This window comes from Anolis carolinensis, chromosome 4 (genome assembly GCF_035594765.1).
Source record: "Anolis carolinensis isolate JA03-04 chromosome 4, rAnoCar3.1.pri, whole genome shotgun sequence".
Lineage (NCBI taxonomy): Eukaryota > Metazoa > Chordata > Lepidosauria > Squamata > Dactyloidae > Anolis > Anolis carolinensis.
Window position 1 is genome coordinate 170,505,197 of NC_085844.1, and position 13,955 is coordinate 170,519,151.

Consider the following 13,955-nt stretch of genomic DNA (forward strand, 5'->3'; position numbering starts at 1 on the left):
CTTTTAAAACGCACAGAGCATAAATCTTCTTGTAGTCCAAGTATTCTAGCAAAACACATAACACTTGGGCTTAATAAACTTTTGGTAATGAGGATAGCATTTATCTAAGACATGAGGTTGAAAAGACCCTTTGCCTCCCCAGTGGAGTACCAGGGATAAAACCCTTTTCTCCTTCCCAAGGGTAATACCCTTCCTTCCTTGGATGCAAATAGGAACAAGTGCACTATAGATTTGAAATGCTAAGACCTCATGAGATATTACCTCAAATTTCCTTCTGAGCTTGTAGCCGAAGAAGGAAGAAGAGGGCGATTTCCTTTCATCACTGTCAGGTGCCTTGAAGTTGCTCCAAACCACCATGGCAATGAAATATGAGATAAACCACCACTAATCAGTAGAGGTGGCAATTATGCAATTATGCTATGTCTTGAAGGGGCTAGAAGCATATTGGAAGTGTGGGTAAACATATTTTTGTAATTTATTCCTTTTTAAAAGAATAGTATATTAGTGGTTTAGAACTCTCTTGCCTCACCCTTCAAACTAGTGTTCCTTTCTGTGCACAGAAAGAATATTAAGCAATGTGTTTGTTTTTAAAGTGGGGCCCAACGTGGTTTCCAAAACATTGGAGGAACTCTCTTCTGCAGTGTATTCAAGATGCTCTCATTTTTTTGATTTTCCATATGTTTTTATTTGTTGATATTTCATGTCCCTTTTGGACTACCAATAATAATAACAACAACAACAACAACAACAACAACAACATTTTGTACCCTGCCTCCATGTCTGTGAAGGGATTCGGGGCAGCTTACATATAGCACAAGGTGCCTAAAACAACACATAAAATAAACAGACAGACAGTACAATACAAAATAAAATCATGAGTATATAAAACAACAATTTGAACTCAGGACAGCTCCCAATAACCTATATGGCACCAACGGGCCATCTATCCACATCTGTTATTCTGAGTGGAACAAAACTTGAGATCCTTTTAATTGTTGCCAATAGGGATTGAAATGAGAATCTTCTGCATTCAGAGCTTCCTCTCTGGCACTGGGTCAAGCTACCAGAGTGTCATCAAGACAAGGAAATTATTGATTCCATGAAGTTTTGGTTGCCACACATTTATCGTTTAACAAAGGCAGTTCACCTCTGGGAAAGGAAAACAGAAAACTAAGTTATCTAGACCTGCTAAGTTTGATATTTACAGATATACATCTATTTTATATCTCAAAACAGATCTCCGGATTTTCATGAAGAGATTAAGATAAAGCTCCCTGCAACATTAACTGACCATCACCACCTGCTTTTTACTTTTTATCATGTCAGTTGCCAACAAAAGCAAAACACCCCTCTTGAAACTCCTGTTGGATACACGGTACAATGGCTAAACCTTTTTCCTTTTGTTCTTTATTTCCTTTTCAGTTTTTAGCCATGTGAAAGAAAAGATCAAGTTTGGGTGTGCTTAGTTTGTACCAGTCATTTTGATAAGAGGCTTTGGAACAACACTGCCAGTTAAGTCAAATCTGACTCTGACATCACTGAAAGATTACTGATTAGAAATGATCACTCACAACAAACACCCTTTTGAAAAAGTACAGTTGGCACACTAGCCTCAAGTGTGCTAATTCCTGGACATCCCTAAAACCACCAGTTTCAGTGTTGGATCCACTGAAGAAACTAAAGCCATCACTATCCCATTACAAAGCATGAAGCCAGATTGAAATAGATCTGGAGAATCAGTTTAATCCAAGACCTCCTGGAGCTAAAACATCAAAGAATCTGTTACTGGAAACTGGACAGAAATTATTCAGTAGGATGGAATTCAGAAAGGCATTTTTCAGTATTCCTCCATCAGGAACACTGAAAATATGTCTTGCTGCAATGGTCCACAATTTGCCTTCCACACTCTGTTAATTTCATCCATAACTTTTGTGACTTAGGACACTGAAGGGCTCAACACACAAATAGAATTGTTTTAGCTGTTTCAAGGACTTTGTTCACATGTCAGTCTTGAAAAATAAATATTATCACAAGACAAGCAGGCAGCAAAATTACATCCATTAACCCTGTATTAATTCTAAAATCCAGGTCAGAATGGAGCCAAGCAATTACTGTATATTGCTATTACTATTATTGTCATCATCATCATTGTCTCTATTGTAGAATCACAGGTTACAAGGTCCACTGAGTCCAACCCTACTGCTGTGCAGGAATGTACAATCTAAGCACTCCTGACCAATGGATATCCAGCTGCTGTTTATTACCACCCTCCTCATCACCACTTATCATCTGCCTCCTCGTTTTGTTTATATCTTAACATTTCCCCAGCCTTGTGACTTTGTATTGGGCAACTTGGTTGTAATGGCCTGAGCTTTTCAGTATCAGAATGAAACTCTATTTACCATTAACTTGAAATGTAGTAATCTTTATCTGGTTTCAAGTTTCTTGTTTGAAATGGAAAACATATTGGTTTTCGTTTAATTATAGTATACTGTTTAGAGTTTGAGACAAAGACTTGGGAGATCCAGATCCTAGCCTTCTCAATGCCGTGAAAGTCATTTGAGAAAATCACAATCTCTTAGTGTGATCCGTTTCAAAGGGTGGATATTATGAGACTAGGAGAGCTTTGCATATTGCATAGAGTGAATTGGATAAGAAAGCAAGATAGAAACATAAATAACAAAATATGTGCATGAATCACTAAATGTTTTGTTCCCCTGAACACAAATCTTTGCATGCATTGTAGTCCTTTAACCCAACTGTATTTCTCCAGCTAAAATGTAAAGAACCCCAAATGATTGAATGAGCTGAGGGTGCCTTACATACCACTTATATGACATTATGTCTTCTCTTTCCAATTTAAGTGGATACCCATGCTCCAGAATGGACGGTTAAAGACTGGTCAGTTCTGCCTCCCTGTTTCCCTGGAGAAGCCACCACAAGCTTATTCTGTGCTCTCACCAGAGGTCAGTTATTCCTTACACTAATGTGGCTCAGCAAGGCAATTTATGCAATAAAATGTCTGAATGCAAATCTTTAAAAAGATATTCATATCATCTTCAACTATATTGGGTGGGATGAAAGTTCTGGCTACAAATACCTGAACTGTACTTCTGTTTTGTTGTATATAAAAAGACTCAAAAGTGGTTTTATTATGTATATATTGCTTTCTTATCAGGTACAACTTCCTGGAATGAAGTGGGTGGATAACCATAAAGGAGTTTTCAATGTAGAAATCATTTCTGTATCAACCATCCATACACAGGTATATATTAACAGACAGCAATATTTAAAGTTGAACTGATATATTTGTTGACTTTTCTCATAGCACCTGTCTGGATAGACAATATTATCCCTCCATTCTCAGGTGCATGTTGTGGGCTGCACCCTGCCACCGAATTCTAGCTGCAAACTTCAAAACACTATTTGAAACATAATCAAAATATCTTTGTTTTTTGAAAGAGTTTTTTGTCAATACTTTTCGTCACCAAATCTTGATGGTTTGATTTGGAAAGGGCTGGAAAAACAGCCTTGTGGCCCACTTATGATTCATTTGGGGCCCATAGACGATTTATCTGCTTATGAGCACACAGAAATAAGTGCATTTGCATGTGTGTTCTTGTTTAGCATCAATTAAATGGATCAGGTACTTTAAAAATAGGTAAATGTTTTAAAACAATACAACTTAGTGTATAATTCTTGACTTTTTGAATATATAGGATCCTTACCTCGATAAGTTCTTTGCGCTTGTGCATGCCCTGGATGAACATATGTTCCCTGTACGGATTGGTGACATGAGAATAATGGAAAACAACTTGGAAAATGAATTAAAGGGCAGTATTTCAGCTTTGAGTTCATCCCAACTGGAGCCTGTGGTGCGATTTCTTCATCTCCTGCTTGACAAACTGATCCTTTTGGTTATACGACCTCCTATCATTGCAGGCCAAATAGGTATTTTATTTAAATTTTCAGTTTTCATTAAAATATAATTCAGTTTTAATTGAAATTTTGGGTTTTACAGTATTTCAGATTTTAAAATTCTGAATAATGGATGCTCAACTTATATCTCTTGTCAGTATTTCATAGATAAAATGTTGATTGTTCCCATTTCATTTAAGCCATGGTTTCATGTACCATTCTGATTATATTTCTGCAAATATTTGTGATTCATGGTATTAGGTATTTATAATTTTAAGTATTTAATTATGTAAGAGCTGCGGTGGTGCAATGGGTTAAACCTTTGTGCTGGCTGAACTGCTGACTTGAAAGTTGGGTTGCTGACTTGAAGGTTGAGTTTGAATCCATGAGATGGAGTGAGCTCCCATCTGTCAGCTCTAGCTTGTGGGGACATGTGAGACGCCTCCCAGCAGGATGGTAACACATCCGGGCATCCCCTGGGTAATGTCTCTGTAGATGGCCAATTCTCTCACACCAGAAGTGACTTGCAATATGTTCTCAACTTGCTTCTGACATGATAAAAATATTTAATTATGTGATTTTTAAACATGCAATCTATTTTAAGTAATTCATAATGTTAGTGATATAGTGAAAATCATATATACATCATAAGAATTATACTAAATTTCTTGTTTGGAAGAAAAAACCCTTTCAAATTCAAACTGCTCAGGTTTCTTCTAACAATCATTCAGATGTTTCCTGCCTGTACTGAAACTCATATTTCCAATTACATTTAAGATACTGTATAGATTATATTTATGTTAATTTACTTTACTTTCCTTTTTAAAATAACCACTTATTCTTCATCTTTAAACTTAGCTACTTTGATAGTGAAACTACCAACACTAATTAATAGCCTGATCCCACACTTTCCCCTCTATTTTCTTCTAGTTAATCTGGGACAAGCATCTTTTGAAGCCATGGCCTCTATTGTTAATAGGCTGCACAAAAACCTAGAAGGAAACCAAGACCAGCATGGCAGGAACAGTCTTCTCACGTCATATATTTATTATGTTTTTCGTTTACCGAACACCTCTTCCAATTCCCCATCACCAGGTATATTCAGTTTTAAAAGGCTTTTACATTGAAAGAATACAACTGAAGGGCATGATTTCAGGGGTTAATTGAATTATCAGTCATCGGGATTTAACTCACCTTAAGGAATGGGAAATGTTAGGATAGATTGACCATGGCTGACGTGATACACTGGACAGCTGTTACATTTTGCCAGTTTAGCTTTCTCACAACAACTGCTCATGTTATAACTTTATAACCATACTTAATGATCCTCAGTTTCTAGAAGTAAATGGGATATGTAGATAGGGGAATTTGCAAATGTGAAAGGTCAACTGTACAGCGTATTTCCCTTACTAATGAGTCAGTGCAGAGATTTGTACTGGGTGAAGATATTCCAAGATAAAGCCCTGCGTGAGTAGTAGTAGTAGTAGTTGTTGTGTTTATTTATATCCCACTTTATCTCTCCCTAAGGAGACTCAAAGCAGCTTACAATTAAAAGCATGACAACATAATTTAAGATATACAATATGCAAACATTAAAACAGAATTAAACATAACAGTACTAAAATTCACAGTTAAAATCCATTAAAACATATTCAAAGCTAATACCTCTTCTTGAAGAACACCTATTGCACAAAAATTTGGTTTTTTGAAGATCTAATTGTAATATTCCCAAACTGAAACAAAAATCTGTCTGTTATTGTTGTTGAATATCTTGAGATTACTAGGAGGCATTTATTCAAGTCTAGTGCTCATCTTTTTTGGCTAAATTACGTTGCTAATGTAGGAGCCCTCGGTGGCGCAGCGGATTAAACTGCTGAGCTGCTGACCAAAAGGTTGGCAGTTAAAATCTGGAAATAAGAGTGAACTCCTGCTATTAGCCACAGCTTCTGCCAATCTAGCAGTTTGAAAACATGCAACTGTGGGTAGATCAACAGGTACTGCTCTGCAAACATAAAGGCGGAGTGATCAACAAGAATAAATTACAAAATACTCTTTACTCAAAAGGAGACATTGGAAGTCACAAGGAAAACTCTCTTAACCCCAAACTCTATTTCAGTCCCCTCAATCCCTCCCCTTTCCCTCCAGACAATTTCCCCCAGCCCCATCCCACCTACCCTCACACTATCCTAAGCCTTTTTTTTTTTACAAATTCTTGCTTTATAAAATTTTGACAATAAAGAATTATTTTTAAAAAATTAAGTACTGCTCTGGCGGGAAGTCGTGTTGGCCATATGACCTTGGAGGTGTCTACGGACAACACCGGCTCTTCAGCCTTGAAATGGAGATGAGCACCAACCCCCAGAGTTGGACATGACTATAGACTTAATGTCAGGGGAAAACTTTACCTACATTGCTAAAATTGAGGTGTGCATTAGATTTGATGGCGTGTTAGAATTATGCAGCCATCTGCCCTGTTGGGCAAGAGATCCTAGCTGAGGACCAAGGAGGGAGAAGCAGTGGTGGATGCGAAAAGGCTGGTGGGAAGGTGAGGAGGAGGGGCCAGGCTTCCCACTAGCTTTTTTGTGGCCATCACCACCTCACATTACACTCAACAGCAAATTCTTTTTTAGTAATTTGCACTTTCAAAACTGAGGTGCGCATTGCATCCAGTGGCTCACTATCTCAAGTAACAATGGTAATATTTTTTACAAAAGCGGAGTACAGATATTTTGACTTGTGTATTATGTATTACTTTATTCCATTGTTTTAGGCCCTAGTGGTTTAGGAGGTTCAGTACATTATGCTACCATGGCTCGTTCAGCCATCAGGCCAGCGAGCCTGAATTTAAATCGCTCCAGGAGCCTCAGTAATAGCAACCCCGATATATCTGGGACTCCAACTTCACCTGATGATGAAGTACGGTCAATCATTGCTAGTAAGGTAAGAATTGTGCTTTATTTGAGAGTATCAGCCAATGTTTTTAATGAATAGAACTTAAACAAGAAACCCTGTTAGGTTCTAGACTATACTATCTGACACAAATTGGATACATCAATTTACTACATACAAGGATATTCTTATCTGTGTCAGGCTGCGCATCCAAAGGAACCCTTGATCATAACCAGATTGCATCTCCAGATATCTGCCTCTGTCGTGATACAGCCGCCTCTTAAAGAGCCACACACAAGAATAAGAGTTCTTAAATGTTTATTAAATGATGTTTTAAACTCAAAAACACTTAACTGCAGAGTTTCTCTTAAAAGGTAAAAGTCTTAGTTCAAAAGAAGTCAAAAGCAGGAACAAAAGGATAATCCGGATTATCTGGCTTGATAACCCGCATCAAACATAACACAAATGCCACCAAAGCTGATGCCACATAATGCTGTGGCTCAAAGGGCTAAAGAGGAGCTAAACACTCCCAAAAGGCAACAAACAAGAGCATAGTCGAAAGCCAGGCTGAGTTTCAGAGACAAAAGGAGGAAACTAGAGACGCCAAACCAGGAGCAAACAGATGTAGTCAGGAGATGGACCGGGTTCAGTAGCCAGAAACGCCGAAGTAGAAATGCCAAAACAAGGGTGCCAAAGCAGGGACGCCAAGGCAAGCACCAAGCTGGAAACGCTGGAGCAGGCTCACCGAAGCGAACGCCAAACTGGAAGCGCCAGAACAGGAAAGCCAATGCAAACGCCAAACTGGAAATGCCGGAGCAGGAACACTGAAGCCAACGCCAAGCTGGAAACGCCAGAGCAGAAACGCCAAATCAAACGCCAAACTGGAAACATCGGAGCAGGAACACCAATGCAAACGCCAAACTGGAAACGCCGGAGCAGGAACGCCAAAGCAAACGCCAAACTGGAAGCGCCAGAACAGGAAAGCCAATGCAAACGCCAAACTGGAAATGCCGGAGCAGGAACACTGAAGCCAACGCCAAGCTGGAAACGCCAGAGCAGAAACACCAAAGCAAACGCCAAACTGGAAACATCGGAGCAGGAACACCAATGCAAACGCCAAACTGGAAACGCCAGAGCAGGAACGCCAAAGCAAACGCCAAACTGGAAATGCCAAACTGGAAACGTCGTAGTCAGGAGCCGAACAGGAGTCAGAAGCCAGGAACACCGAAGCAGGATTCAATCCGGATTATCAGGAAGCTGTACAGCTAGGACCCAAGGAGAACAGGCAGCGACAAAGCAATGTCCCCAAAACGACACCTTGCCTTCTGCAAGGCAATAGCTCTTGAAACTCCACTTTTAACTTACTCATCGGAGTCCGATGCTGATGAGGCCTCCACCCTGTCCTCATCATCTACAGCTGATCTTGATCTCATTTGTGGACCTCACCTCTCATCCCTCCAGTCCCCACATCTTCGTTCAAGACTTAGATCTCCCCATGTCCCAGGAGTATGAGAGGCTTACCAATCCCCTGATGCAGCCCCATGAGCTGGCTCATCATCCACATTTACTTGAGTCCAATCAACATTCTCCATCTCACTCCCAGACCCATCATTCCCAGAGAACCCCTCAAATGTCTCCTCATCCGTGGGAGCACTGAGTATATCCCAGATCTTTTTCCTTTCTCTTTCCTCATCCGACTCCTGCTCTCGAGTAGACCTTTTAGTTCCTCTACTCTCTGTGAAACCATCATCCTCCAGCATGGACTCCTCATCACTAGAAAACCCATAAAACGTCTCATCCTCTGAAGGAGCCATAAGTATTTCCCGGACCCGCTTTACTTGTTGTTCTTCATCAAGCACCTGCTCTCTATTAGCTCTTTTTCTCCTTCCAGCTGTTTCACCCATAGAACCATTACTGCCCCTTGACCCAACTACAACAGCCTCTGCAAGGACAATGTCAACAAAAGACAAGACTCTTCATTGTATAATTCTGACCTTTAATTCTTCCTTCCAGCCTAAAATATTTTATGAGCCACTTTAAAAACGGTTTTACACCCAGTTGTATGAAAAATCAGCCGAGACACTTTATTTTTTAAGTCATCACCCCGTTTGTATAAAAGGGCAGGACAAAAATAGAAAAACTATGGAATTTAATAATTTTTGAATGAATTTTTAAAGTCTAATGCCCAAAAAGAGACACATGTTGTTCTTTTAAAACATTTAAGGCTTTTGACTGGAAGAGCATGGAATATTTAAGTATTCATTTGATGGTCTTGCTTAATTAAACCACCTTGACCTTTTTGTGAAATGCCTAAGGGAGCGATGTGCACATGGAATTTACCTAGGATATGATAAGTTTTACGTGAGCTGCCTGGCTGGAGTAATTTGGCCATAAAAATGGATAGCAGCTTTCTTACAGAAACTTTTTCTGGTTTTTAATCAGCTGAAAGGAGTAAAACTATATTATGGATCTGATATTGCAAAATTCTTAGCATGCCGATGTCAAGGGCAATTCTCAATTTTACTTTAAAGTTTGGGGCTCCACGGTATATCCAAAACAGAAATTTACTGTACAAAATTGTGGGCTGAGTCAAAAGTTATATAAGTGGTCATGGAATAGATCTTTCCTGTCACTTTATCCCCTTTAACTGCAAAATTTTTGGTTAGAAGAATCTTCTGAATAGAGTCAAGTGGGCTACAGTGTCCACCATTCAATAGAGAAACTTCTTTAGCCTAACAATATAAATGACCAAATTGTCTCTAAGGCATTATTACAAAAATGTGATATGTAGAAAACTAACCTTTTAGTAACTGCAAAGTGGCTCTTGTTGAAATCCAGCTTGCAGGGCTGATGATTGTTCCCTGTTGTTGAAATTTATTTACTGTGAATTTTTCAGATCTTATATATGCAATCATATTACTTCATGGTTTATAAACTTCCCCTCTGATGCCTGTGTCCTTCATTCATTGTTTGACAGCTAGTGTTTTGATCTAACTGAAAAAAAATGCCAACAGTTGACTTTGTATGATTTGCTAGTATATGAATCTCTGAGAGACCCTTAAATTAGCAACTGGGATTATCACTTTGTTGACACAGTTATATGTGCATTGATGGGACAGATCACTAAGAAGTTTATGCCTTCATTACTCTTAGTGAGTAGGGGCTTGAGAAAGCTACACATGGTTATATAGCATCTCTCTCTCTCTGAATTCAGTCACTTTTCCAAATCCAGAGTAAAGTAGTAATGTACCAGTCCCTTTGAAAGCAATAGGACAGTTTGACTAACCATTGATTTCTGGGTTTTGTAGGGTTTTATTTATAGTGGAATAAACATATGTGATCTTACTAAAATGTGTACAAATGTACTAAACAAAATAAAATTACAAAATATGTACTGCAAATGCATCTATAGGTATTGCTGAGTTACTTGAACAGATTACTTGTTTAACTTGGATATGATGGGAAAGTTATAGAAATAATGATATAAACTAAAACCTGTGATTTTTAACAGTACTAATTGAAGATGTGTTTGTGCTAAGTACGCTCTGGATTTCTTTGAAATAATTAGTATCCCTGCATTTCCTATACTATGTGGCATGCAACATGTAACATTTCTTTCCTTTCCCTACTGCTTTCTGTTATATGCCCAGGGTTTGGATCGCTCCAACTCCTGGGTAAACACTGGTGCTCCAAAAGCCACCCCATGGGGATCCAACCCCAGTCCAAGTGCAGAGGCTACACAGGTGGTGTCTACATCAGAACTTCCTTTTTCTGTCCCACCCCACCTTGGCTGATATCACCCCAGAAACCATCTTGTCCTCTTACATTCACACATTTCTAAAGAGTCTGTGTTTTTTTATTTTGTTCCCGCTCCTCCACACTGCATGAAAAACTACCAGTTGGCAACACTCTGTTTCCTGCTTTGTACTTCAGACATTGTAGTCCACTCCTATCCTTTATTTATTTCACCTATTGTTTTTATACATCATATGGCTCATATTCCTAATGGCATCATATGCTACAGATCCCTGCAAAATCTGTATGCTGGATACAAGCTTGGTCCTATAAAGAGTAAACCTGTGGAAATCAATCATTGTAAATATGATTCTCCTATTGATTCCAGGAGTTCTGCTCTAAATATGATGAAGCCAAACTGAATCTTATTTTTGTATTGTTATTTTGAACCATCATTAGTCATTTTTACCATTTTCATAAAACATTTTTCTTCTTCATTCTCCAGTCATCACTTTGTCATGTGAATGGTTCAGTCATTATCTACATTAGATATCTTAGCCTTAACATAATGAATGTTGGATACTGAAAAATGTGTCATAAGATAACATGCTTGGTTGCAAAGTCTAAAAATTTAACCTCCCGTGCTTGCTTCTTAACATTGCATGCTTATTTATTTTGGAGGATTTTAAAAACCTTTGATCACACCAGTGGGTGAAATCAGTTGAACATATCTCTCAGCTTTCTCATTTAAAAAAGCCTAATTCTTATCTTCAGTATAAATGTAAGATAAAGGAAAATGCAGAATTATTCATACTTAAAACTAAATTTAAGAATAATAACATTTCATTATATATTTTTATGCCATAACCAAGCTTATTTGACTATAATTTGGTGTTAGTATCCCCACGTTTAGTTAGGCTGGGAGGAATGGTACTGATACCATTAAATAAACCATATGCTTCATATGCTCTATGCCAACATACTGCAGTGTTCTTACAAAACAGCTTCATTCTTTTCCAATATATAAATTCTTTATGGGAAGGATAAATATTATGCATAATACTTTAAAAGAATTCTACTCTCTAAAATGTAGAGTTTATATTCTAGACTTTTGTCACTTTGTTTAAATGAAATCTGCACGTGGCGAAGCATTTGAAACTCGTACATCTCTGTCTCTTTGTTGATGTCCCTTGTCCCTGAGCTGCAAATGTCATCCCCAGCAAATTTTAATGTGCTGTCATCATTCATTCATTTCCACCCCTGTAGGCTACAGATCGAAGTTGTAATCGTATGTCTTCGCACACAGAGACGTCAAGTTTCTTACAAACATTAACAGGACGATTACCAACTAAAAAGGTAGACTCTAGTGAAGACAATTTGATATTTTGTGGCAGGGCAAAAAAGCTCTGTCATGAACCATTGGCTCATCATTCAGCATGTCCTGCATTTGTATCTTAATTTTGAGAGTATTGAGTCAATTGGAACTGTTACTGCTCAGTTATTTCATTTGCAAATTCCACTGACATTAAATTACCTGGATTTAATCCAGAAAAATCACTGTTGTAATTTTGGTAGATCTCTTGAAAGAATTACAAAGGTTAAACACAGGTATAAGCAGTGTATACTCTTCGGTAGCTACTATTTACTGAACGATGTCTATTTTTTGTGAAGTCCTCTTGTGAAGAAGAGACATAGATCATTCTTCTGGGGTTCTCTGCACTTGGAAAAGTTACTTTGTTGAACTCCAGTTCCCCAAATCGCCCAGCCATGCCATATCCATGCCATGTCAAGAGTTGGGATCCAGCAAAAGTAGCTTTTCCGAGCTCTGCTTTAACAATTTCCTCATTTTCCCTTCTTCTAAGTAGTGGTAAGAGTAGAATATTGTACTATTATCTTGCTAGGCTTTTAGAAGATTGGCTTTCCCCAATTTCTCACAAAGGCAGGAAAATGACAGGCATTATAAGCATTTCTTCCTATAAGGCATCTAGCAGGAGAAGTCTCTTCCTCCTCTGTTTCCTGTCATGTTCCATGAGGATGACAGTGAAGAATGTAGTCATTTGTTGTTGGTTTTCTTCAAACCCTTGAATAAGTAGCTGGATGTTCACTGCAACCTACCACATTTTATTCCCATTACCTCAAAGCCTTTTTTTAAATGCCTGTCCATGTGCAATTAGTCTTCATATTGTTCCCTTTGTGTGCCAAGAAAAGAGAGAAAAGGAAGACACTACTGCAGTTACAAGAATTGACAACTTTTTAAAGCACATGAATTGTAATTAATTTAGCTTAATGTGTTTATTGTAATCTTTGTCAGAGCACTGTGAAGTAAAACAACACAGTGCATTTCACTATGTAACAGAGAACATAATATTGAATCCTGTTGAATCAATTGCATTCAAGTAAGCCTTAAGTTGAATTGAATTCAGTAGACCTGCTATAGTCTGTTTCAATCTGTATTTAACTCATACAATTATAATTCAGTGAACCTTCGAGGCATTCCTCTTGTAGTTTCTACTAAGAAAAGGCTAGACAAAATGTTTTAGAGGAGATGCAGGGATCAAACATTAAAAGGAGAAAGGAGATGAAAGTTAATATTGACACTATTTTGAATCAAAATGATGAAAAGTAAAACATTTTTCACAAACACTACACCTTGGTTATGTAACATGGTTGAGTATTTCATCAAAGAACATTTATCATCATTGTTATCTTCACACACTTTGTTTTGCTTAGTGTCACCCTTCCCCTATTTGTTGATTGGGTGTTTGGATTTTTATGGTGAAGGGATTGTGTTTTGGGAATAATTATGCAGCTGACAGTGAAATCTGAATTTGAATCTGCCTAGCTTTTTCATGAGGAACTGGCCCTACAGTGGGTTGTGTGCAGTGGAAGTGTACGGGAGACAGCCCTTCAACAGGCATGGTTCTTCTTCGAACTTATGGTAAGAGAACTGGAAAACTAAATACGTTTTTCTTTATTTCCTATTACTTTCATTGATTTCCCAAATGATAGCTTTGCATCTGTGTTAGTAAAGCATTTGAAATGTTCACAAAATTAATTCCAATTTGTGAAGATTGAAGGTGGGCTAAGGTCAATAGATAGTATTTTTAAAGACATTTCAGGGAGCAATTCAAGTGCTGGTTATAACTTCTTCACTCTACATAGGACTTCGTCCTATGCTACTTGAACAGACTGCATTCTCTCATGTAAGCCAGCTTGAACTTTAAGGTTTTCATGGGAAACATTTCTCTAGTCCTGTCACCATTTAGAGGTTTACGACACAAGCAAGAGTATTTTTCTTATTCCTTCTTCCAGTCTCTAGAACAGTGGTTCCCAGCCTTTGGTCTTCCAGGTGTTTTGGACTTCAGGTCCCACAGTTCCTAACAGTTGGTAAGCTGGCTGGGATTTCTGGGAGC

The 13,955-nt window shown here is 38.2% G+C and overlaps 1 protein-coding gene across 15 annotated transcripts in view; it reads left to right on the forward strand.

Moving 5' to 3' along the window:
- The window catches only part of dock7 (dedicator of cytokinesis 7), a 144,537-nt gene that overhangs the window by 82,500 nt on the left and 48,082 nt on the right, over positions 1–13,955 (forward strand). For 11 of the 15 annotated variants that reach the window (XR_010005395.1, XR_010005396.1, XR_010005394.1 and 8 more), the window contains exons 17-25: positions 1,237–1,375; positions 2,865–2,966; positions 3,179–3,265; positions 3,720–3,951; positions 4,849–5,013; positions 6,689–6,858; positions 10,458–10,550; positions 11,809–11,898; positions 13,385–13,480. Coding sequence is in view for 11 of the 15 variants with exons in the window: in XM_062978244.1 (XP_062834314.1) it covers positions 1,237–1,375; positions 2,865–2,966; positions 3,179–3,265; positions 3,720–3,951; positions 4,849–5,013; positions 6,689–6,858; positions 10,458–10,550; positions 11,809–11,898; positions 13,385–13,480 (1,174 nt within the window). In the remaining 4 variants the exon portion in view is untranslated. The remainder of the gene's footprint in view (positions 1–1,236; positions 1,376–2,864; positions 2,967–3,178; positions 3,266–3,719; positions 3,952–4,848; positions 5,014–6,688; positions 6,859–10,457; positions 10,551–11,808; positions 11,899–13,384; positions 13,481–13,955) is intronic. The other 4 variants (XM_062978250.1, XM_008109338.3, XM_008109339.3 and 1 more) reach the window with 2 other exon arrangements.